General features: G+C 43.8%; 1 protein-coding gene across 1 annotated transcript in view; it reads left to right on the forward strand.

The window, feature by feature from the left end:
* Positions 1 to 1370: 1370 nt before the first annotated feature.
* TMCO4 (transmembrane and coiled-coil domains 4) overlaps positions 1371 to 25264 on the forward strand; it is a 36859-nt gene continuing 12965 nt past the window's right edge. Inside the window, exons 1-12 of the mRNA XM_066334403.1 lie at positions 1371 to 1498; positions 4073 to 4257; positions 4655 to 4829; positions 8666 to 8693; positions 10553 to 10685; positions 14352 to 14449; positions 14952 to 15095; positions 15592 to 15711; positions 17000 to 17164; positions 17653 to 17789; positions 19227 to 19311; positions 22918 to 23035. Of these exons, the coding sequence (XP_066190500.1) occupies positions 4079 to 4257; positions 4655 to 4829; positions 8666 to 8693; positions 10553 to 10685; positions 14352 to 14449; positions 14952 to 15095; positions 15592 to 15711; positions 17000 to 17164; positions 17653 to 17789; positions 19227 to 19311; positions 22918 to 23035 (1382 nt within the window). The 5' untranslated portion in view covers positions 1371 to 1498; positions 4073 to 4078. The remainder of the gene's footprint in view (positions 1499 to 4072; positions 4258 to 4654; positions 4830 to 8665; positions 8694 to 10552; positions 10686 to 14351; positions 14450 to 14951; positions 15096 to 15591; positions 15712 to 16999; positions 17165 to 17652; positions 17790 to 19226; positions 19312 to 22917; positions 23036 to 25264) is intronic.

Here is a 25264-nt window from a genome sequence, read left to right on the forward strand (position 1 = left end):
CCAACCAGAAAAAAGCTTTCCAGATGGGAAAAAGGCAGGTAGTGTTAAACCCAAATACTATATTATATCAAATATAAAGACTGGACCAGATATTTAGCTGCACTGAAAATGATTTTGGAAACACTAGGCAAGTCTTTCAGCTCACAGACAATATTCTTGTTGAGTTGCCTTCACCAACACCAATGGGTGACTGGTACTGTAAAGGTCTCTAACAAATGTATTAATATTGGCCTGAACAGATCACTCACAAGGGATCCTGCCAGCCCATGTATGCTTTCAGCACATGGGTGTGAAGAAAACTGAATGAATATGGTTAGTACAATCTTTTATTATGCTTCACCCTGCCCTTCCAGAAGAATTGTTTTATTACACTATTTTCTACAGAGACACACACAAAAAAAAAAAAAAAAAAAAACCACAAAACTGTCAACAGAAAAGGGCAGCATACAGAAGTGTGATTTCCAGGGAGAGACTGGCCCTCTGAAAGAACCCCTATGGATCCACAGAGTTACGGAGCAGAATCTTCCAAGTTTTCCTTCAGCAGTTCCACTGAAATGTTTTTCTGCCTGAGAGCCACTAACACGCAGGTGATTCATAGTTCACAGATGCTGGTGGCAGTCATGAGGCTCTGGAGCCTGGTATCTTTTGAACACATTCCCATCTGACAAGAGAAGGCTCAATAACCATGCAAGAAGCGGCAATTAAGTTTACAGAGGGAAAGGCTAATGGGATTATATTCCCATTCCAAAATGTAAAGGATTTGCTTGTACTCAAGTTTAATTCATGCTGGTCATTTTGTTAAGCAAGTTTGAGCTCTGAAGTCCCATGCCTTGCTTACCTTACCCGGCTAGCTCCTGATTTTGGATAGTGACTGGGTAATACACTGTGGCTTAGAGAGAGGGGATTATAATGAGAAATGGGGATTATAATGACAAATGCGGATTATAATGAGAAATGGGGCTAGGCAGCGCCACCTCGGCCCCGCCATCCCCTCACTCCTCACCATCTCCTCAGATGATCCCGGGGTCAGCTCGGTTGGCTGGAGCACGGTGCTGACCACACCAGCATCGTGGCTTTGATCCCTTCCGTGGGCCATTCACTTAAGGAGTTGGACTTCACGAGCCCTGTGGGTCCCATCCAATCCAGAATACTCCCCTCAGTGCCCTCCATGCCCTCAGCCCAGCAGCCCGCGCCGTCCCGCCGCACTCTGCCCGCCGATGGCGCAGGCCGGGCCGGGCAGGAAGGGGCGGGCGCCGGCGGCGGTAGTTGGTGCTCGGTTCCCGGTTCCCGCTGTTCGCTTCCCGGTGCTCGGGGCCGGCGGCAGGTCGGGGCCGGTGGGAGCGGCGCTGGGCGGCGGGTGAACCCTCCCCTCAGGCCGCCGCCGTGCTGCGGCCGCTGCTTCCCTGCCCTCAGCGGGGCCCGGAGCGCCGCTTCCCGTATTTCCGGCAATAAGCGCCTGTGTTGGATCAACAGAGACTTCAGACGGGAAGGATTTGTGGTAAAAGTGAACACGGGCAGTTGTGGCGGTGTCTGCCCTCACAGCTTCCCCAGCTGCGGTGGTGCCTTCGCGCTTCTCAGTTTGTGCTGTTCCCTGTCCGCAGCTTTGCTCGCTTCTCTGTGAGGACATCTCTTCTCAGCCGCTGCTGTGCAAGCCTTAGGATTAACTGCATTAAACACGCTCACTTTTACAACTACTTAAGCTTTGGGCTTCCCCATGTCCCTGTCCCCTCCTGTTCTGATCCCTGTGGCCTATCCATATCGCATTTATGTGTTCTTACATTGAGACTGAACCGAATTAATAGCATTCCGTGTTCATATCTACGGATTAAAAGCAGAGGCCGTGGTGCTCCCAGCACCTCTGGAGCCATGTGCAGGTCCCCCCAAAATCTCTTTTGTCCAAATGTTTCCACAGTCACAGCGCTGTGTGCAGCTGGAACCACACTCGGGCTGCGCTGTCCCCTCTGGGCCTTACACGGAACCCTTTGGCCAGCCCCGTTTTGCACGAAATTAATTGACAATAATTACCTACAACCGCTTCTCTGAAGTTAATGAGATGCCTCATTAACTTTGGGGAGGTGTAGAGATGATGGTTTGGTCGCTTTTGTCCACAGTTTAGGACAAACGCGATGCCACTCTCTTTCTGTTTCTGTTTCTGTTTCATCTTTTGGCTGCAAGGAGCAAATGTATCGTACAGCTTTAGATCCCCAAGGGAATTATCTTTCTGCTTTCCAAGCAGGATTGTATGAGCTGCTCTATAAAATACACTATCTCTCAAGAAAACAAAGGGCTTTGTGTGAAAAATGAGAGCTGGAAGTGATAAAAAATTCTCTTTCAAGTGACAGTTTAGATTATGGCAGTGCTGTTGATTGTTGAACCGCATTGTTAAGTAAGGCAGGGATGGGAATTCCAGTGCCATGAAACTTAAAAACTTTTGGAATAAATAACCTTTGGAATATGTTTCTAACTCTCACTCCTCTTATCCTGGATTTGTGGCAAAACTTCTTGGCCCAAATTTTATTTATTAAATCACATATTGCCCTTTTTTACACTGTGTATCTGAAAATCCCAAGCCCAGTTTTTCCTATGTGTTTGTAAGGAGAAGGATACCTGTGTAGAGGGAAGTATATGGATCTGAGCATCTTCAGAGCAAAGTCTTCCAGAAACTTTCTCTGAGTATTTTAGCTGCTCAGCACTTTGAATTATTTGTTGCATGCCAGGAGCCACCATGGTGTTGCTCCATTATTGCTCCATATGTCATATTATTAGGAAATTAGGTTAAACAGTTGTACTGCTCATGGTTCTTTTTTTAGCTGCTTCACTTTTCATATGAGCCCAAGTTAAGAAATCAATAAATCTGTCAGGGAAGGGGGATTTATTTTCAGTGCTGTCTCCCATAATGTGTCCAGAGGTGAGCAGGCATGGCAAACAATTGTAAAATTATTGAAACTTTAGTGTTAGATTATTCCTGGGAAAATTGGTCTGGAAGTTTGGATGTTTAGGGTTTCTGAATGGGAAGGCAGGACAGACACCTTTCCTAAAGGACCATGACAGGTGGCATGCAGATAATAAAATTTCTTTTAAAAGATCAGCTCCTGTTGCAGTTCTTTCTTTTAGGGCCCTAAAACAATCCATAAATGGTGTCTGCATCCCCTGGGAATCACTTATAGTGTCATGGGCTTCTGATTCCTATTTAGCCAGGGTATGGAAGAAAGGAAACATTTTAATTTGAACTATAAAATGAAATGAGTATTTGAACTATAAAATTCTGTTTTAACAGAAACTGATTGGATCTTAAGGAAATAAGTAGAAATTCCAGGTGATGGCAGTGAGCCCTGGAGCAGGTTGTTACCCAGGCTGAATTTGAAATGAGCTGTTGTCACCTCTGCCTGAGGCCTCAGTTTGCTGCTGGCACCATCAGGGGAGCAGCTGGAAACCCTTCACTTGGAAGTGTGCATAGCTACACTCTAAAAAATAATATCTTAGCCCAGCTCAAGGTCTGTGTGGTGCAGGGATCTTGTTTTTAGGGAAAGGGCAGTGGCAGGTTGTATAGAGGAGGAATATTACAAGCAAGCACAGCAATGACCATGGGGACACATCAAAGTCCTCAGAGGTTGCAGCTGGACTCAACTTTCCTACTGCTGTCAGCAAAACAAGCAGGAGCAATTTGGGCTGAGGATGAGAGAGGGAAATAATTTCCTAGGCAGCTGTACTGGTCCCTGTACCTGGTGCAGAGCTTTTATTTTCATGTTATTTTTGCAGTAAATGCGAGACTCATAGGCCTGAATGGAGGCCAGTCCTTTTGCAGGTTGAAATATTTCTTGTCAGCTAATTTCGTGCAAAACGTTTGAGAATCAGTGAACTGTTCATCTGTGTCCTTTGGTCACAGCAGTGTGTTGGGGGCAATAGACAAGCTGGAGCTGGTCAGACTTGACTTAATTCCAGTAGCAAGTGTGGCAGTAAAAACAAAGGCAACTTTATCTCCTCACTTCCTGGTTTCCAACTATTTACTGTTGTTGGTTTTTTGGGTTTTTTTTTTTTTTTTCCTGCTGCTTTTTCCTCCTTGAACTTGCAGGTGAAAATGGCTGCGGAGGAGAAGTGGAAAGGCTGGGCTGCGAAACAGCCAAAAGAGGCCGAGCGTGGTGGGGAGAGGGAGCCGTGTGTGCTCCTGGGCCGGCAGCTGGGAGAGCCCGGCAGATTCGCGTACGCGGCGCTTTGTGGGATTTCCCTCGCCTGGCTGTTCCCTGAAAACGAGCAAAGGTACAAATGGAGCGAGGGCTGGGCAGGGCAGGTGGGGTTTGAGTGGTGGCTCGGCCAGAGCTGGTATCAGACTCTGTGCGGGGTCTTTTGAAGCTGAGGGAGTGGAAAATACTTTCTCTCTTGCACCTGTAAGAGTTTTAATATTCAGCACAAAACACATCCATTAACACTGCAGACATCAAAGCATGTTCTGAAGTAAGGTCTAGCCCCACTCAGATTGTTTCCTTGTTTATTTAGCCAGTTTGTTTAGCAATTCACCTTCTGCTAACTCCTGATACTTTGATTTTTGTCTGAACCAATGTTTGAATCCAAGGACTGCTCAAGGCTCCAAAAATACTCAGTTGTGGAGCCTTGAAATCCCATGTGTAAAGCCTTAACTGCTTCTGTTGCCTTACAGCTCCTTCAGGACAGAATTCATCCAGGGCTTTGTGAAGTGGCTGGACCTGCCTGATGCTGTCTTACCTGCCATGACAGCCTTTGCTGATGGCTTAGGAGGTGAGGGCACAGAAACTTTCACCGAAATTTTGCTGAAGGATCCCATCTTGAAAGAAAATCCACTTCTCATTATCCAGGTAAGTCCATGTGCTCCTCTCGCCCTTGTTTGCTTTGCAAAAGTGGTTTGTCCTATCTGTCTGTTTGCAGCTGAAGTGCTGTTTGTGCAGCCAGGGAAATAAAGTCAAGGTTTCTGACATGCTTTTATTTATAAGCAGCTGTGGGGGGACTGGTAGTTTATCCATAAAAAGCTCATGGAAATCCTGAACATGTAGCATGATCACTGTCTTCGATGGTTTCACTCTACAGAACACAGAACTGACAGAGTTTCTACTTTGATTGTGTTACTGCAGTGGTCTCCATTCATACACATGTTGTACAGATTTTAGTGACACCCTGAATACAGTAGACCTGATTTTCACTTGTCTAAAAGCCTCTTCACTATATATGTATCACAAACCACCTCCACATACATGCTCCAAGGAGCCCAGTTTCCAAAGTCTTTTTCCCAGAGTACATTTTGACCAGAAGGAAATTATTGGACTTTATTTTTTTTCACTGAGGAAGTGAAACTGGGACTGCTCCATAATGTTCTCCTGTAAAAGCTTAAGATAAAAGAGGTGAAGCATTTGGCAGCATTTGCTTTTGCTGGGGAAGATCTCATCCAACCTCATGTTATGCCATGCAGGGGTGAAGAGAGCATTAGGCTGCTGCTGGTGCCACACAGAACGTGGGCACTGTCACCCTGTGCCAGACAGCCTGTGTGCAGCCAGTGCTCTGGTATTGATTGATTAAGGGCTATCACACACTCACCTTGGCCAATGGCCTGGCAGAACAGCAGATGTGAGAACTCGTCTGTGTTAGGGGAGATAAGAGAGCAGACCAGAAAAGTGAACTTCTCTGGTCATCATGACCAGCTCCCATTTCCTCAGCCACCTTTTTCTATCTCCTGTCAGTCCATGAAATGCATCAGAGGATTTGCTCCTAGTCCAAATCTTCCAGTGCCCAAAGTCCTACAACAGTACAAGGACAGCAACAGAGATCTTAATTAATAATTTAGAGCAGATCTTCTAAAATAAAAGTGCATCTTTGGATGGTGTTTCCTCAAATTCTATACATCCACACTCATTCTTTCTGCCCTGATGTGCTTCCTGTGTCATTTCCCTCGTTCTCTCTGCCTCAGGATGTATTCTCTGCTTTGAGGCAGGTTTTCCTACATTGCTGCTGAATTTATTAAGGCTGAATTTTGACTTGTGCTTGCTCCAAGTTTATGCTGCATGAGGTCTCCATGTGCTTGTACAAAAGTGGCTCTGCATCAGCAGAAGCACATGGGATATTGCTCTGATCCAGGAAACTGAGGATATCCCCTGGATTTGGGTGGAATACAAAAACCAGAGACAAATTTGATCAGTTGAAAGCAAAGATGAGGAATAACTATCAGTCTAATGCCACAGCAGCAATCCCTTACACAGTCATCTGCATGTGGACAAGGTGACTGATTTTGTCTGAGAAGAGACAGAAGGAAAGGCTTCAGTAGAGCAAGGCAGCAGAGGTGTGTCTGGAAAAACACACTGGTGTGTGGGAAACATCAGCAATAAGCTGAGATCAGCTTTTTCCTTCTTACCTGGAAATAAACAAGCTACGGACAAAGCTTTATGAATTATTGATCTTTTGCTTTATGGTGCTTGTGCTCCTTTGTATGCAGCTGCTGACACGTTATTTACTGTTTATTAAATACCTGCTTTAATTGCTTGGCGTGTTCAGTGGCAGGTCCTTGCTGCCACTGATGCTGCAGTTTTGAAGGGCCTTCATCTCAAAGGAGCTGAAGGGATGATCCATGAAGTCAGGAGATTAGATGTGAGCTCACCATTGATTCAATGAACATCTGAGGATTATGGATTGTTATCTTTGTTTTCATTGCAGATGACTAATACAGGCAGATGGTGGTAACTGAATCCTTTAAAGACAGTAGTCATAGCAGGCTGTGGGTGTGGTATGGGAAGGCAATGCAATAAAAGAGGTGTAGAAGTGGTGATAAAATGTTGAAAATTTTTATTATGAATATATTTTTTTCTCTCAACATACTTAAAATGCCCATTTTCCAGTGGTTTTCTACCCACATTCGCTGCAATGTGGCTTTGGGGCTCTCTGTTGTTAAGAAAATGGGTTTTGAACTTGCATCAACTCAGAAAAAGCTGGCAAAGACTGAATAAAGATTCCCTTCTTTTGTAAGGCTTCTCAGTCATATGGGTGGTTGTCTTGTCATAGAGTTTTCATGGAGATTCAAAACACTGACTTCAAAATAAGGCTGCAATATAACAACTGCTGCCTAGGGAGGAAAACAAACCAGTTGTGAACTAATTTAATCACCGCTGGTTGGATTCCAGCTGCCTGCAGTATGTGCACAGCCTAAACTGCAGCCTAAATTTGAGAGTGCTAACTGGCACAGATGCCATAAAAACAGTTGTTCCAGTTTATCACCTGATTACCTACGTGTATCCCTGACCTTTTAAAAGGCACGTGTATATGTGCTCAGGCCAGCTTTATTTGGGCTGGTTTGATACGAGGTGCCACAGGTGATAGAGGGCAGACAGGACGGGACCTGAGTCACAGCCCCGGCTCCCTGAGCCTCACTCAGGGGGAGTTTATTGCCCATAAACCATCACCCTCTGCAGAGGCTGCTTACATCAATCTGTGAAAATCGTGGCAAGGAGGTCATGAGCTTCACCTTAGTCTAGACTCAAGGCCCTTTGCCTGGTCAGCTTTTTGCTCAAGGCTCCCAGCCCTACACCTTCTGCTGGGCTTTGACACCTCTGTGCCAGAAATGTACAGAGGAGGTGATGGTGCCCACATAGCTGATCCCTGGGCACTCCCAGTGCTCAGGCTTTGGGAAACCAGTTCCACCCCTCCTTCTGTACTGGTGTCTCCAATTCCCACATCCCACCAGCCTGGGCAGCAGTCTGCAGTTTCTCCCTCTTCTGGTTGGTTCAGGGTGGTTTGTTCTGCATTCTGCACTTCTCGTGTGTAGGACGCTCAGATTAGAGAAGTTTTTACGATACAAACTGTGCTTGGGAGCTTACAGGACTAATAATCATAAACTCTTTGGCAGCCTCCTACATCTTTGGCTGCATTTTTTGTGTTCCCAGAGGGCTGAAAGGATTCCCTGTAAAATTCAGCTGTGCTGTATTTGTGTGTAGGAGAGGGAAGCAGCTCAACTGACCTGGTGCCTAATATAGTCACATAAAGAGCTTAGAATTTGTCCAGTGGCAATAAAAGAGGAGACCACAGTTGTAAAAACACTGACCTCTTTTTCATGGATTTATCCATAGAAACCATCAATTGAATTGATTTGTTTTTCCGTTTTTTTATGGTAAAGAGCCAACACAGAAGTCAAGTCGCTCAATCATGACAGGCCATAAATTCTGAGTTTTTTAACTCACTTAATCCAAAAGAACTTCATGCCAGTTCAGCCTTACTGCCTAGAGCTGTGAATTCCCAGAACACCAAAGAAAATAGGGGTCATTAGAGGAACGTTCAGACCTGTTAGTGATGTTGCATATGTAAGTACATATGACTGTAGGGAGCAAAAGGCATTAGCGTGGGAGGATTAGAGCCCTGTTCCTCCAAACCTTGAAGTCTGGTGTAAGATCAGGATCATAACAAAATAACAAAAAAAAAAAAAGTAGGATGCCTCAGCGTATACCAAGCATTATCTGCTTCTGTCCAGCCGTTTGTAGTGGCCTTTGGAGAATTTTGGACTGGTTTTGCTCTGTGCTGCCTTACTGAATTTTTACTTTCTGCTTCCCACTTATGAACTGAGCTGCTGCAGTAATTAGTCTGATGGGTTTTATGTCTCCATTTTGATCCCTCCAGACCTACTTCATCAGTTTTAAATTGAATTTTTCTCTCTTTTTAGGACCTTTTATCCTTCTCTCTTCAGGATGGTAAGTTTACTTAGCGTTTGTTCTTTGTAAAAATAATATAGCTGAGTTTACATCTGATACTTTAAAGTGCTCAAAAAGGCACTATCCTATTTCATCTCAGTTTCCTCTCTGGCAAAAGCTGCACACTCCTTCCCTGCATCCCTTTCGGGAAAAACAACTCTTTATTAGGAATGGTTAATAATACCCACTGAAAACTGAACAGCTCTTCACCTCCTTACCTTCACACACCATGCATCAGCAAGCAGATGTAAATGCTGGTGTGTTTCCAGGGAAGCAGGTGACCTCTTCCTTTAGGAGGGCAGTAAAGCTGTTATGAAAATCTCAGCCTAAAATATTTTCTGCTGGTTGCCTAAAAGAAGAAAAAAAATCAGGGTATAAATTCCAGAGTGTCCTGTGAAGCCCATTATAAATAAAGGTGATTTTTCTCATATATTATATTATGTTACACATAAAACAATTCTCTGGCTTGCAATCCATTACATGGATTAATCTGATAAAATTAATGAAATAAAGACTGTCTGCTGAACAGAATGTTCATTTCTAAAAGAAGCCTGGATTCTATCACTACTTACATTTTTTAAATCTCTGTGTTTTAACATGTTCTCACAGGAAAGGACTCACTGGTTGCTGATTAGCCTGTTGCACTGCAGAACAAAACACCTTTTGTTCTTGCTTTATTTTTAATGGAAAATTGACAAGTCAGTTATTGCAAAACTGCTTGTTCTGTGAAGCTGGGATTTAGGAGAAATATCTTTCCAAGCCTTGCTGCCTTCCCACCAGGCTGGTGAGGACAGAGCCCAGCAGTGCCAGCAGACAGAAAAAAGAAGGGGACTCGTTACACCTGCCTGGACTTGCAGGATGTGCCACATTTCAGGAAGGAGTGAAGATAAATCCTGTCCTCATTTCTCAGCTAAGCAGAAACCTGATCAAGAGTGTCATTAAAGGCCACAGAATTGGTTTGGTATCTTGGTGATGATGGTCATAAATAAACAATCTTAATAGATTGCCCAATGCCGTATTCGATCTACGTGCAGAGGGTATCAAACATTCTTTGTAATTGGGTCTTGCTGGTATCTTCATCCACCCTGAGAAAAGCAATTGTGTTTTTCATCCCAGAGTGCACCAAGAACCCTTTATAAAAGCCAAACATCAGGGAGAAGTAGGTGCTGCTGAAAGAAACACATTTAAAAAAAGACATTAAAAAGCAAGAGTTGGCACAAATAATTTGAAATCTATTACATTTAAGATGTCTTTTCTTCTAAGATGTCTTTTCTTCAAGAACACCGGCTTACAAAACTAGGAGCAATCAGTTCTGTTGTCTGATGTTGTCTGAGTGCACTGTTCACTCCTGCATCTCCAGCAGGGAGTGTAAAAGCCAACATTTGTCTGTGGTGCTGCTGGGGGAGCTGGTGTGTAGGTTTATATTCCTGAGTGTCTCTTGTTGCCATCAAAGAAGAAGATAAAACTTCTGCATTTTTACAAAATGCCACCTTCCTGCACTGGTGCAGTCGAGGTGGGCAGTGCCCAGTTACCCACACAGACATGTTTGATACTTCCAGTTAGCAGTGATCCTGCTGCAGCATTTCTCTGTTGAAAAGTTGCCAGCAGGCCTCTGCCACAGCAGATGGAGACCAAAGATCTGAGATCCTTTTCCTGCCACAGAGGCATTACCTGGTGTGGTGGCTCTGTTTGCAGGGAAGAAGAATTTTCCATTTATGTCTCTTCTCATGTTCCTGGAAGAAAAAGAGGGCCTAGGGGAAGGAGCTGCTCTGTGACACATTGCTTCAGTACTCTGCTTCTTAACTAAACTGTGTGGTCAGACTGATCAGACTGATGTCCTGGGCCTTCCTCTCTTCAAGGATCCTATGATGCTCGAGTCAGAGTGTTGATCTGCCGTGTCAGTTGGCTGCTGAGAATTTCCTTGGAAGATCTGGAGCTCCTGGAGGAATCTCTGCTTGAGAGCCTGAAGGAACAAAAAGAGGAAGAGTCAGAGTAAGAACATTTGGGTTGACATGGGATCAAAAAACACTGCCAGTGCTCAAAAACTTAGCAGTAATTACTTGTGCCTAAGTCCAGTCTCTGATTATTCCCCACATGGCTCTTACTGTAATCATTTATGGCTTGATTAGGGTTGCAGAGCCCTCATAGCACTGACAAGCAGAAAAGCTCAGCATTCTTAAAATCAGAGCTGAGATCTGGCCTTGCCCACTGGTAAAGGCTGTTCTGCACTGAGGTGCCCCCTTTCCTCTTTCCAGTTGCCTCTCAGAGACTATAGATTTTGCATAAATACATCACAAAGGTCTTGTTGTCTCTTTGCCCAATATCCTTCAGATAGAGCTGCCTCTTGCAGAAGGATGCTCCTGCAGACATTTAGGATTAGATCCTCAGCTGTTTGTTGTGTCTGGATCTGTCTTTAAGCATCTTGAAGAGACTGCTGGATAACTCCTATTGAAGGGAGATTTCTGAGGGCAATAGGCTGAACCTTCAGATATGTACAGACCTGGATCATAAATCTGTTATTAACATAGGATTAATTCTTGGTATCTATAAGAAATATAGTATCTTTATATTCCTCTCATCAGGCAGGAATTTTGTGACAGTTTAGCAATATTTAAGGCAGTAAATCTGTCCGTACTGGACTTTCAAGGGAAATACTTTCATCTGTCAACTCAGCAAATAGGTCATGAGATTACTCTGAATGCTAATAAAGGCTTTAATAGATACCCTTGCCGTGGTTCAGCTCAGGTATTACCATGGGGTCCAGCATGTGATAGGTATCTTCCAGTAATAGTTGTATTTAAATAATGCTTAACTTTATAACACACTGTAAAAAGGGAAAGTCAGAATAATCTCAAAGATCGTGGACTGCTAAATGTTTGTTGTGCAGGAGCAAGGGTTGGTATTAACGGGGACTGTGTTGCTGTAGTTTGTGGAAACAAACTCAGTGCTGAGCCTTTAAACTGTATCTGATAATGGTGAAAGAACAGTGTGGATTTCAAACCCTGCTGCCAGCCCAGTGGGGTTACTGTGTGTCTGCTGTGGGGAGAGCCAGGGATTCCTATCTCGTACTTTGCCCAAATTGCAGCCATGGGGGTAAATGTCTGTTGGATAAAAAGAAAAATCCTTATGGTGAGAGGAGCCCAAGACTGCAGTGCAAACTCATTGTTATTGCTGTGTCAAAACAAGGCTGAGATTTGTGGGGAATCCATGACCCTTTATTTGGTTTGAAGTCAGGAGTCAATGGGGAATGGAAGCAAAATATAAACCTGTCACCACCTTGACCTCACAGATTTTGGGGCTGGGAACACCATCATGTGCTTGAGATGCTGCCAGTTTTGACCAGCAAGATGTTTTGGAGCAGAAATAACCAACCAAGGGTTTGGCAGCTCCTGCCACAGGTGTTTTTAGTGATATTTGTTAACAGGAGGGTTTGCTCCTCCCTTTGCTGCTGTGGATATGTTGGACTGACACCCAGAACCTACAAGATTAAATGTACAGTCCTCTAAAGAATAATGCTCCAACCACTTAAATCCATGTTAGTTGCACCAAATGTGCTCTGACCTGCAGGTGAGAACCTTTCTTTTGTACACAGTTCTGTAAGCAACTGGAAAACATCACAACATTTGCTTCCTAATGTGTGCTCCTGCCACTTTTCCATATTGGAAAATGACCTGAAAAATTCCCCAGAACAATCTCTCTGAACATAATTTGTGGTTCAGGCAAGAAGCTACACATCTGAGCTCAGTGAGGGTAGAGAAATACCAGAGGCAGCAGTTAATTACCACAGTGGATAAAAGCAGTCTGGTAATCCAGTGATAATGGTAATGGAGGAGCCATTAGGAAGCAGCTGCTGGCAGCTCCAGAAGGGAAGCAGTGACAGGCAAAACTTCTCCTTTTATTTACTGCATCAGCAGGCAGGATTTAGCTGCCACTCTCTTTCTCCCCACATAACTCAAATGGCTCATTATTCCAGCTGACTCCAGGTTAGACATGTTCCGGTTCTCTTGTCATTATTCTCAGCCTGAGACACGGTGCAGTGACTGTAAAAGCTGATGAACCTCATGTAGAACAGAAATTGCTGGGTATTGCCAGCTTAGGTATGAACAGCCTGGCTGCAATACTCATGTAAAGAGCTCCAGGAGCAGTTTTATCCAAAGCCAAGCATTCAGACTGGTGACTAAGGCAGTCATGAGAGGAAACAGCCTCAAGCTGTGCCAGAGGGAGGTTCAGGTTAAATCAGGAGGAATTTCTTCATGGAAAGGGCTGTCAGGCATTGGAAGGAGCTTCCCATGGAGGTGGTGGAGCCCCTATCCCTGCAGGTGTCCAAGGAACAACTGGATGTAGCACTCAGTGCCCTGGGCTGTGTGACAAGGTAGGGATTGGGCACAGCTTGGACTTGATGGCCCTGGAGGTCTTTTCCAACCTCAGTGGTTCCATGGTTTTCTGATAGCCAAACCCTGCTTTGTCCACGGGGCTGTAGAAGTGGCTGTGCTTGTGCAGAAATTGGAGGGGTGTTGCTCTCTGCAGACACCACGTTTGCAGCTGCATAAGGTAACGAGCAATGGTTTTTTTTGGAGGGTCTCTGTGGAGACAAAGTCTCTGTGACGTGCAGGTCCGTGGGAGTTCTGCCAGTGAGTGCAGTGACTCAGGGATTTCACCCATTGAGCTCCATTCTCCTCCTGCTGTGCCTCACAAAGCTGCATATTGTTTGGGACTCGTGTAAAAATGTCTTAATCAAAATTACAGTGTGCTCAGGGGGTTCCAGGAAGGATTAAGCAATTATATGGATAACAAAAATCCAAAATTAGGCTAGGATTAACAGGGAAAATATCCAAGTTTGGAAGCAAGATAAATTGTCACGTTTCAAGGCCTGGATTAACTGCTGTATAAACAGGTCAAAAGGAACCTTCCTCTGGAAACAACTTATTCCAGTATCCTCTGTTTCTCCCACTTCTGTCTGAAACTGAAGCACTTCTTGTAAGAGAGAAAGCAAAGACACTGGAGAGAAGTCAAAAGTAGTGGCTAATAAGTGGTATTTGTTCCTTTTAGGTTTATTTACCTTTTTCTGGTAAGCTTGTTAAAATACAGCTTAAATGCACACTGATGACTCTGTTTAATTCCCATTATATTATTATATTGTGATGTGCAATTAGCAGCTCAAAGTAAACACTGCTGTTGGAAAACAGTTTAATTGTATCTCTGTTAGCACAAATTACCCCTATTCACTTTTATTTCAAACACTTTTCTCTATTTCTTCTTAGCTTTTTTGTGGTTTTTTTTAGGACACTTAGGCAGCATATAGTTAATGAAATGCCTTTGACTTTTTGTTTCTTTCTTTCTTTTTTTTTTTTACAAGCTTCAGCCCTATTAGGAAGGGTTTTCTGAGTAAGTAATATCTGTTGGCTTTTATCAGCAATTAAATCTGTTTCAATTCAAATTTGTTTCAGTTTAAATCTGTGGTCCATTTAATCCATTCAATTTAAATCTCTAAATCCATGCCCATAAATCTCAGTGTGCTGTCACAGTCCACACCTGCATGTTCCTTTTTACTGTTCCTGGGAGGGAAGTTACACAGAGGAGAATAAAAGCAGATCGTGATGCAACATTGTTATCCATTGGGCTTTTCCCTTAGTTTTTGTACTTTTAATCCCCCCACAGAACTGCAGAAGTCTCAAGAAAAAAGAAGGAAAGAAGGAAAAAGCTGAAAAGATACCTGCTGATCGGTCTGGCAACTGTTGGGGGTGGAACAGTGATTGGTGAGGCTGCTCTTGGCATTTTGGGGACACAGCACCAGGGACAGAGAGAGGTCTGACTTCGAGAAAAGGATTTCCAGCCCCACAAAAATAGACATGAAAGAGTTAACTGGAAAAGTTATTCCAGTGTAGCTTCACTAGCTGGGGGAAGTATTAAACTAGGGTTGTCACCCTTAAAAATGTTTTCTCCTTCTTTGCTCTCATGTTAGGAGAGGATCAGATCTTCAACTCTGAAATCAAAAGTGTGAGATTAGATTAATGTTTCTGGAGTAAACAGAGCCCAGCTCACCCTGGATCACTACATAGTCTTGCTTTGACTTTGAAATTATTCTTCATTTTCCTGGAGTCAGTCAAAGAATTTGGGTGAGATTCAGGGCCCGGAGAGGGTCTCAGGAAGCCCCTTTATTGTTCCAGCAGCAGTAGCAGCACTCTCCAGCACAGAGGAATACCTGCCTGGGGTTTTTAAGGGATAATAGTTTGGTGATATCTCTTGCTGCATCCTCAGGTCTGACAGGAGGCCTGGCTGCCCCTCTGGTTGCTGCTGGAGCTGCCACAATCATTGGGAGTGCCGGAGCAGCTGCTTTAGGATCCACGGCTGGGATTGCTGTCATGGCATCCCTTTTTGGAGCAGCAGGAGCTGGTCTTACTGGTAAGAGAGTGACCACATCATTCTCAGCCACTGGGGCACAGGATCATGTCTGCAAACAGAGTTAATGACCCCATTAAGCTCTCTGAAAAGTGAGGGAAGTGATTTGAAGTGTAATCTGGGAGATTTTTGTCTCAGTGCTGATGAAGACACTCTGTAGCCCCTGGTGACCAAATAGGGAAAGAATATTTGGTGTGTGGTTAATGAAGGAAATGAAAACTTGCTGCCTTGGGTTAGAAGGATGCTGCCATGGAGAAAAGCAGCTGTTACAGCAAAAAAATCCCTTCTGCTGGATTCCCTCAGATCACACAAGCTCAGAAAGATCATGTTGGCTCCTTACCAAGCTATAAGTAATGCATGGGCTGACTGGGGGTTTCAGAAAGGAAAAAAACCCCTCTCCAGATTGTCCAATTATTTTCTTAACAAACTCCTACTCTTAGCAGAGGGTGTCCTTTCTGTGCCATCTCTGAGCCATGTGTTTCTTTCTGGCTGTGTGTAGGATACAAAATGAAGAAACGTGTGGGAGCCATAGAAGAGTTTGAATTCCTCCCACTTACTGAAGGGAGGCAGCTCCACATCACCATAGCAATCACTGGATGGCTGTGCACTGGCAAATATGGTAAGAATATGGTGAAGAAGCTGAGAGGAGCTCCAAGAGCTGTGGCTGTGTCCCACTCCAGGGTTGTTTGTGCCTGCCCCACATTTCCATGGCATGGTAACTGAACCATGTCAGTGCAAGACTTTGCAACTCAATCTGCAATCCCAGGCAAACAGAGAAATAAAAAAGAGGGTGTTAAGTTGGTGGTGATAGTAGGTCTGGCAGCAGCCATAGCACGATTGTTGCTGTTAGGAACTGTTGCATGGTTTTGCCAGAAAAGGTCTGTTTGGGAGATGACTGCCAGCACTAGTATGAAGTGTCTCTGAGACCTTATGTTTACCCTCCAGGAATTAACAGAAAATAATGTGGTTTTGCTCTCTCTGTATCTGCCAGCTAATGAGGTTTATTGGCAAGAAAGTTCTGTCAAGTAAATCCTGTTAAGCACAGCACTCCGGAGGTGACTTACAGGGTAAACCTTGAAAGGTCTGTAGTGCTTTGTTTTCCAGTGTGGCTTGTCATATAAAATATGTCACCTGTCTGCTAATGTGTTCAGCAACCTGACTGAACAGCTGCCAGTTTATTGAGAAGCACTATAATTAACTGTGGATATCATGAATGCAGAAGGATGTCTCGCCCTGTCACTCGCTAGGCTGCAGTTTGCTGTCACTGGGAAGTTCTCACTTTGCAGTGCAATGCTTAGGCTTCTTTCTTGTCTGCTTGCCAGAGGTCCAAATTTTCAGGGCTGAAGGGCTCCTAGGCACAGTTAGAGAGGCAAGTGTGTCCCTTCAGGAACCTTTTTGTGTCTGTTTGCCCTTAAAAGGGAGTTACAGATGACACACATTCTTCTTCCATAACTAGCAATCTGCTAGAATGTTTTGAAGAGCAAAATGAGGGTTGTCATCCATTTTTCTCCTTACAGCAGTGTCTGTCTGTGTACACACTCCTTCAAACAGAGGGACTGGGGTCAGGAGTTTTATGGAATTTGCCAGCTTGTGATTTTGGAGGTGCCAATAGTTGCCAATCCACGTGTCCCCAAATAAGACAGACCAGTGTAGGCATCTTGTGTCACTTTGATCAGCAGCTGCCTCAACCTGACCTACATTGTTTGGGGAAAGAACAGTGTGGGAAGGCTCTTAATTAACTAAGATGACAGTTCTGCTCTGCCCTTCAGTGTTGATCTGTCATTAATAGCATTGCTAGAATATTCCAGTGTCCTGCAGGTTCTGTTCTGATCCTTTGTTGGGCTCCTCTTGCCAAGAATCAGCCATTGTGTTCGCTCCAAGCATGAATTCCATCTTTGCAATTCCAGGGAGCTTCACAGCCCCATGGAGCAGCATGTTGCACTCCAGTGAGCAGTACTGCCTGGCCTGGGAATCCAAGTACCTGATGGAGCTTGGCAATGCCTTGGATTCCCTGCTGAATGGTTTTGTGAACATGATGGCTCAAGAAGCCCTAAAATTCACTGTCTTGTCAGGTAAGAAACTAAATCCTAAATCCTGTCGGATCTGCTTGAGTGGCTCTTGTGCAGTTTCAGTGTTAAAGGAACTTTCCTAAAGGAGGAATGTTTTGGAGGAGGCACTGCTGGCATTGCCCAGCAGAAGTGACCTGAGAACCTCCCCTACCACACCTGTAATTAGCTGTGCTTTCCTGGACTGCTGAGCCACTGTGTCATTGCATCATTCTGTTAAAGTTACAGCTGGAAACACCTTCCCTTCAAGTGTGACTGTTCATTTCCTCATGTTACTACACATTTACTGCTGTACAGAAATGTCTCAATATACAGGTTACAGTCACCCCCCCCTGTGCCAGAACATCTTTCTTATCTGTAGTCCAGCAAAGCATTTCTCAGCACAGTTATTGGGAAAGAAGAGCTGGAAATTACATAAGCTCCAAGGCTTAGTCTTTAACTTCAGTGAACTCTCTTGATTTTGATGTCTTCTGAGGAACCTCTATATGTTACAGGGATTGTGACAGCCTTGACTTGGCCAGCATCTCTCCTGACTGTTGCTAGTGTCATTGACAACCCCTGGGGAGTGTGTCTGCATCGCTCTGCTGAAGTGGGCAAACACCTTGCACACATCCTGCTCAGCCGACAGCAGGTAACTGGCTACAATTATCCAGGAATAACCCAGGGAATTGCCCCAGGGAGGTGAAGTTTTGTAGTCATGCTGGTTAAATGGTATCTTTCTAGGGAGACAAAAATTAACTGAACAAAACCTCAGAGAGTGCTGCATGTGACCAGCAGATATCAAAAGGAGGAGGTCCCAAGTGGATCACAGAAATCCTGCTGAGATTTGTTGCATTTAACCTAAAGCTTTTTTTCCTAAAGTGAGGAAGAAGAGATCCAGGTCACAAATGATCCGTGGCTTACCCATGTCACAGCACAGCCAGGCCCACTCACCTAGTGCAAGTCAGAGAGCAGGAGGTGAGGATGGGTAAAACGGAAAGGAGAATACAAAGTATTAAAAATATTTATTGATCATTAAGAGGCACCAGCAAAACAACCTGAGAGAAAAGTGGGTGGCAGCCAATGCCCAGTGAGCCGTGCTTTGCCTACAGGGAAGGGGAACTGACAGAACTCTCTCTGAAAAGGCTTGAAAAAAGACATTTCTGCCTCCCAAGACCCTGCCATCATTTGCTGGGCCAGAGCTGGGTTTTGCTGGCCATGTGTTTGTCTCATATCAGTCACTGCTGATTATAGAGGAGCCCGAGGCCCCAGGGCTGTGTGTCCCAGCAAGATGGAAGAGCAGAGGAGGAACAAACTTGATTTCTCATAAAATCCAATCCTAGAAAACTCAATAAACTTTATTTCATACAAGCCTTTTCTTTTGCTATGGAGCATTTGTTCCTGGCTGTTAAGCATTTGCTGTTGTGAAAACACACATTCCAGTGTGCTGCAGAGTCTAAAACTAGTTAATAAGATGTCTGGGGTGTCCATCACACACCTGCTCCCTGGATATTACAAAGATCATTTTTCATTGATGTTGAGATTAGGCTCCCTTTAATCTTACAGAAAATCTTATTAGGCTGTTCAAAATAAAAGCTTAAAGCTTAAAAGCCACATCATTTTTTATAACCATCTCATGCTGCTGCTGTCACTCAGCCTGAAATCTGGAAGTGGTCAGTATTTTTGTATTCTGGCTTCTTCTTCCGTGTATTGAAACATTTCTAGGAAAATTTTGTTCCTTGGATAAGGTTTTCATTTGGAAATTTCAAACCAACTACAGCATCTGTTTTGGTTCTGTTTGAAACATCCACTTTGTTGTAACTTCTGATCATTAGATTGTTTTCAGTTGATTTTCTGAAGATCATAACATACAAAATACTCAGAATATGCAGAATTCTCCATATTGAACTAGGCATAACTTTGAGGAGACCTGATCCCTTTGAAACTGGCCAAATTGCTGCAGTATTTCAAAGGTGCACAAGCAGGTGCTCTGTGTCTCAGGCTCTTGGGGATCCCAAGCCCAGTCTCCCTTTCCAGAAAAAATCTCCCTTTCCATTTGGTGGCACTTTTTCCTCTCCTTCTTTCTCAGGGCCGGAGACCTGTCACACTGATTGGCTTCAGCCTGGGTGCCAGAGTCATTTACTTCTGCCTGCAGGAAATGGCTCAGGAAAAAGGTAACATTCACCTTCTAACCATTTTTTCTTTTCTTTTCCTTACTCCTGGTGGAGAAATTTTTCTTCCAAGAGGAAGAACACAGCTTGGCTCTTTTAGGATGGGATGAAAACAAAAAAACCCCGAGGTTTAAATGCCTTTAGAGCCAAATTCTGCTGTCATCTCCCTCAGTCCAGCAGAAAAGATCCACTGTCTTCACTTGAGGAGTTTCAGTGGGTCATTTTGGTCTGTAAACAACAATGTGACATTTGTGATCAGTCTGGAGTTGCCTGATCCCAGCAGAGGATGCTTTGCCTTTCTTGGGAGCTTTCTGCAGCTCTTGTGTCTGATTCCCTGAGTCTTGCCTTCCCTTTAAGTCACTGAAATGCCACTGTCATCTGCTATTTTCATGGTAATTTTCCCTCAAAGTCAAGTATAAACCATCTGCCAATTTATTACCCATTGTGGTTCTGTTTATTAATAGATTTCTATTTTTAATTTAGGGGGGGAAAAAAAGAGTAAAATCATTATGATCAGTTGATGGAAATTGTATCTTGGAGTTGAGTCAGCATTGAGTGTGTGCAGCCTGCCTTCCCCCCACGCAGCAATTTAACTCATTAACCATTTAGCTTCACAATAAATCATAAATAAGCAATTTTATAAAGGAAAATGTCCAATAAAATCCAAGAAGGTGGGAACAGAGTCAAGTGAGGATGGAGAAGGTCAGGATTGACAGCTGTGTGCCAGAACTTCATTTCTGATTTAAGATAGAAGTCCTCAAATACAGGAATTCTGTTCTCAAAATAAATCTAATCAAATCCAGAATAATCCTTATGGATTTACACTGGAGGCAGAACCCAGATCCTAATCTGGCCCTAGATCTATGCTTTTTGTGTCCTGAGAATGTCAAGGGCTGAGGTATTTCCAGGTTTTTATTTCAGTCTATTTCAGGCTCTGGAATTATATGAGCCCATAGCTTAGGGAGGAAATCCTTAGGGGTCTGGAAGGTTGGCTGCCACTCCAAAGAAATCCAAATACTGTGGTGATGTATCAGAACAGCTCCCACCATACACTAATTTTTCAGTTCCTTAATTGAATTCTGAAAGCTGAGCTGTTTGTGAGATGAAAAGCAGCATGTTTAGCACAGATTGCCAAGGCGTTCTCACAGGCACATTCCAGAGCAGGCCACAGAAGGAACAGAGCTGGGACCTGGGACAGCTGAGACTGATTTGGGTTTGGCCTTGGATGTCTCACACGAAAGGAACACACGGCCTTGTCATGCAGGGCTCTGTATCCAGATGGCAGTGGCATTTCTGAGGACAAATACCTAATGATGGATTGGTCAGTGAAACACCCTGGCAGGAACTCAGACTCTGTTCAAATGCTTCTCTGCAAAGCAATGGAGTAACCTTTGGCTGCTTCATCACGGATCACTTCAGGAGCCAGAGCTCAGTAGATTTCCAGAAAATTATATTATGACAGGAGCTGGAATCAGTGAGGCAGCAGAGACACGTTACTGCGTGGGAAGATCATTGCTCTGATTTCTTCATCATGATTCCCGTGCATTTTAGTAAATGATTAGCAAACTGATGAAAATTGATAATGGCTGTTACTACCAGAGATGGAACCTTGAAACCCAGCTGTGTGTGACAGGAGTGAGGTGTCACACACTGGGTGTTTGGTACTGATCACAGCTCATGTGACCAGTATCCCGCTGGGCTGTGATCCCTGCTGTGCTCAGTGGTGAGAACACTGCTGCCAGCTCTGCCCTGGAGCATCTGTCCACAACCAGAGCTGAATTCCAGCCCTGTTCCCCCTCCAGTCAGGACTGATGTGCTGAGGTGCTTTCCCTTTTCCAGTGGGTTGCATCCCAAGGGCACAGCAAAGCCCAGCTCCCAGGGTTGGTTATGGTCTCTGGGATAGCTTCTTTCTTCCACACCTTTTCTAGAGAAATCAACTTAATCAGGTTTGACTTGTGGGCTCTCATTCTCACTCTCTTCTCACCTGCTTGGACTTGATTGGAAATTTTCCTTTATGAAAGTCTTTATTCATTATCCATTCTCTAGGAGGCTAAAAGGTTAATTAATTATTTTTTTTCACTGCTTTTGCAGGCTTTATTATTCTTCATCATCTAAAAAATTTGCAAACTGTGAAATACATTTCTTTTATCTTGAGCCTCAGCTGCTCTGCAAGCCAGTGATCTGTTCAAAGGTTTCTATCCTGTCAATACTGAAAGAAAATGAGCATTTTTCAGCCAAGGCTAAACATTTTTTTTTGTTCTGAGCAAGGAATAAGCTAGACAAAGGACTGGAGAAACAAAAGCTTCCAGCACCTTGCCCAAATATTCAGGACCCTGATGAATTAGCTGTTTGTTTATTCAGTTGGCTCTCACCATGGGCATGGAATTTAGAACCTTGGTTGGAATGAGCTTCCCGTTAGCAAGGCTCTGGATTTCCTTTTGATTGTCCATGATTATGGGAACAGAGCTTTATTGCTCACAGATTACACTTGCAAAATTGAATTGCTCTTTGCTCTTTTTGATTAGTGCAAAATTTGCTCTGCAATAAGAAATAACTCCAGGAGAGTTCATTTGGATTTTTCAGGCACTGGGATTTACATAGTGGAGAAGGATGCAGGCACTGCAGGCAGCTCCAATCCTTTACTGCTATCAGGAAACTAAAGTGATTTACATTTGAAAAGTACTCAGGCAGCACCTCTCCCTCAAATGTTAGGTTTAGCTCAGGTCTGTGGAGCCTGGTCTCCCACAGGTGCAGCATATGGATTTGAAGTGTTCTGCTCATGAGTCTTCCATTTAACTGCTGTGGCAGATCAGGCTTCACCTCTCTTTACAAAGATTTATGGAAGATACTGATATATCATTCAAGAGTTTAGGAAAGTAGCAGAGCTGCCCAATATTTCTCATTCCATTATTATTCCTCCTGAAATTGCCCAGCTGCAGCTCTCTGATAAGTGAGGAAGATTTATTTGGCTTTAAAGTCAACATTGCTGTTCAGCAAATCAGGCCCTGGGCATTCAGGTTACAGTAGAAGGAAATCAAACCAGTTGATAGATCTTCACTGGGTATTGGCAAGTGCCTCCGTTGTTGCTATTTCCAAATCAATATTAACAATTTGAGATTTCCTCTTGCATGTTCAGGTCGTTTGTCATAGAATCAGCTTTGGGAAGGGTTCCTTAGGCTTCATGTATGACAATATTTGCTCACTCTGTGGGATCTCAGACCCTTTAATCTGTTTCAAAGCTCTGTGCAAACCCACATCAATGAGCCTGCAGAAAGATCTTTCCAGGGGTTTCCAAATCTTTCCAGAGGTTTGCTGCTTGAACAGCATCTTTCTGGGCAGAGGCCAGGCCACTTCTCCCTCCTGCCATCAGCTTGGTCCTTTGCACTGTCTGAGCATCTCAATTTTTCACGTTTACTGATTTCCAGGTGAATTGTGGACACTCAGGATGTATGCACAGTTTTATTTATGATCCTCCTTTCCATTGTTTCTGTCATTCTAATTGAAGCCACCTAAATGATGATTTTTCTGTAGTGCACATCTGAACACACTTCATAGAAGAATATTTTCTGATCCATCTAAATCTGAACTGTTCTGCTTTCACCTTGACAGACTCAGAAGGAATCATTGAAGATGTTGTCTTACTGGGAGCTCCAGTGGAAGGAGAAGCCAAGCACTGGAAAGCTCTCACCAGAGTGGTGTCAGGCAGGATCATAAATGGCTTCTGCAGGTCAGTGTGTGCTCAGTGCCCAGCCTTGTTATCCTGGAAATGGTTTGGGGTATTTATTCCTTTCAAGCACTGTAAGTTCTGGTGAGCATTGATTCAGCAGTGCCAGAGCCTTGTCCCTCCAGGCCTCTCCCTCAGATCCATTGGAGGTGGCAGCTCCAGGAGGCACTTGGAGGCTGTTTGAGCCAGCCCTTGGCTCTTTGTGCCACTGGAAGCCCCTGTAGGTGCTGTTCATGGAGGGACAGTGTTCTACCCCTCACAGCCTGAAGCTGGGTCACTGTGTGCATAATCTGATATATCCAGAAGCCCCTTTAAATCTCACCTTTGTGTGAAGGACTGTAAATACAGCAGTTAAGTTCACTGACTTAAAGGATGGGAATTCGAATCTATAAAATTGTTTATAGATTGTTTCTATCACTTGTGGCTGCTTATGGGGAAAAAGATGTGAAAATCACAATGGAAGGGAAGGAGCTCAAGCAAACAGAAGGGTTTTATATCTGGAGTGGGTTTCTGGCCAAGATGGTCCAAAGAACAAGATATTTAACTTTCAAAGGAAGAATAGCTGGAAAAGCTGCAGCAAATTTAGTAAGGATATGAAAGAATACAAAGATTGCCTTCAAAACAAATAACAGCCTTATAAAACCACATTTAAAAACATCTTAGAAATAAAAGCAGACAACTGTTGTGCAGAGTTATGGGAGCTGCTGGGTGAGAAGAGGGAGGTTCAGAGGCCCAAAACAGCTGAAGCAATCTCAGAAAAGCTATTAAGTATTCAAGTGACAGCTTCAAACCTAATGACTGTGTCTTGGAAGATAATTGTGGCAGGAACACTGCTTACCAGCACAATTAGATAAGGGGAAATTAAAACCAAGGAATGAAACAGAGAAGACTAAGAGCATGGGGAAATAAACTGAGAAATAACCAGGCAAGAAAATTAGCAAAGAACCTGCAAGTCAGGACAGATTATAAAGCTGTGAGCCCTCAGGTCAAGGATAGGTGAAAATGCTGCTGGAGTTTTCCATGCACATATCCATATGGATGCCTACACAAGTATGTGGAAGGTGGGGAAGTATTATGTTACTGTGATTCTAACAGAGTGTTTTAACTTAGAAAGAATAAATAAGTTAATTAAAAGTATTAAAGGCTAAAACAACAAATTATCAACCCTATCTCTCAGCTAGGCTGAAAATTGTTGCTTTTTGTCCTCTTGCATCCCGGGATTTTCAGGGATGCTGGATGTAAACATCACTTGCAGTGTTTCTTCCTGTGCCATAAGGAGAAGCTGCCTCCCTGGCAGTGCTCTGAGTTCCTCCAAGAAGCCATAAATTATAGAAATCATTGCATATAACTGAGTTTACCCAGAAAATATTGTTCCTCTCTGCATTCTACAAAAAGAAATTTCACTGTAAAAAGCTCTGTGTATCCATTTCCTATAATACACACACACAAATTAAAAAAAAAAGATCTTGTTATGGTTTCTAAGCCTGCTTGTGCTGTTGGAATAAAATACAGTGTGTGTGCATGTGTCTAGAGGATTATTCTGGTAACATGAGGGGCAGCTAGAGGAGGGAATTGAGAGATTTGGGGAATTTCTGTGAGGATTGAGGTAAAGAGAAAGATTATATAATCATTTTGTGGTAAGGCATCACCTGACTCTGATTTCTCTGGTCTCTTGCTTGTACAAAGAGTGGCCTCGTTCTGTCACTTCAGGAGTAACTCTGTTAAGATCAGATGAATTACACTGAATAGAATTCCTGTGAGATCAGATTTGAGCCCAATTGTTGAGCTTCAGTCCTTGTTCTCCTTTGGCTTTGGAATATGAGGGGACAGGGTGAGTGAGAGCCCTGTCAGCTGTTGGAGCTGTCCCCTCCCACTTAACAGCAGGGTTGCAAATTCCCAGGGGGAAACCTCACCCAAACCGGTTGGACTGGCTCAGCTTTTGAAAGACCCCCACACCTGAGCAGTGTGAATATGTTTAAAGGTTTTGCAGGGCTCTGTGTAGATTTAGAACTCCTTGTGTGGATTATTTGGGAGTGGCCAGTAATAGGCACCTGTGCCAGGAGCATTTCACCTGCTGCCATCACAGAGCAAAAATCCCACTCATGTCCCACTTAAATCTGCTCTGTAGAGTACAGTGACATTTCAGTGCCCAGATTTCATGCTGCTGCTCAGCTCAGAAGAGTTTTATATTTCCTTCTCGCCTCATGCCACAGTCTACCCTGAAACTGTCAC

The sequence above is a fragment of the Sylvia atricapilla genome, chromosome 22, assembly GCF_009819655.1.
Source record: "Sylvia atricapilla isolate bSylAtr1 chromosome 22, bSylAtr1.pri, whole genome shotgun sequence".
NCBI classification, from domain to species: Eukaryota; Metazoa; Chordata; class Aves; order Passeriformes; family Sylviidae; genus Sylvia; species Sylvia atricapilla.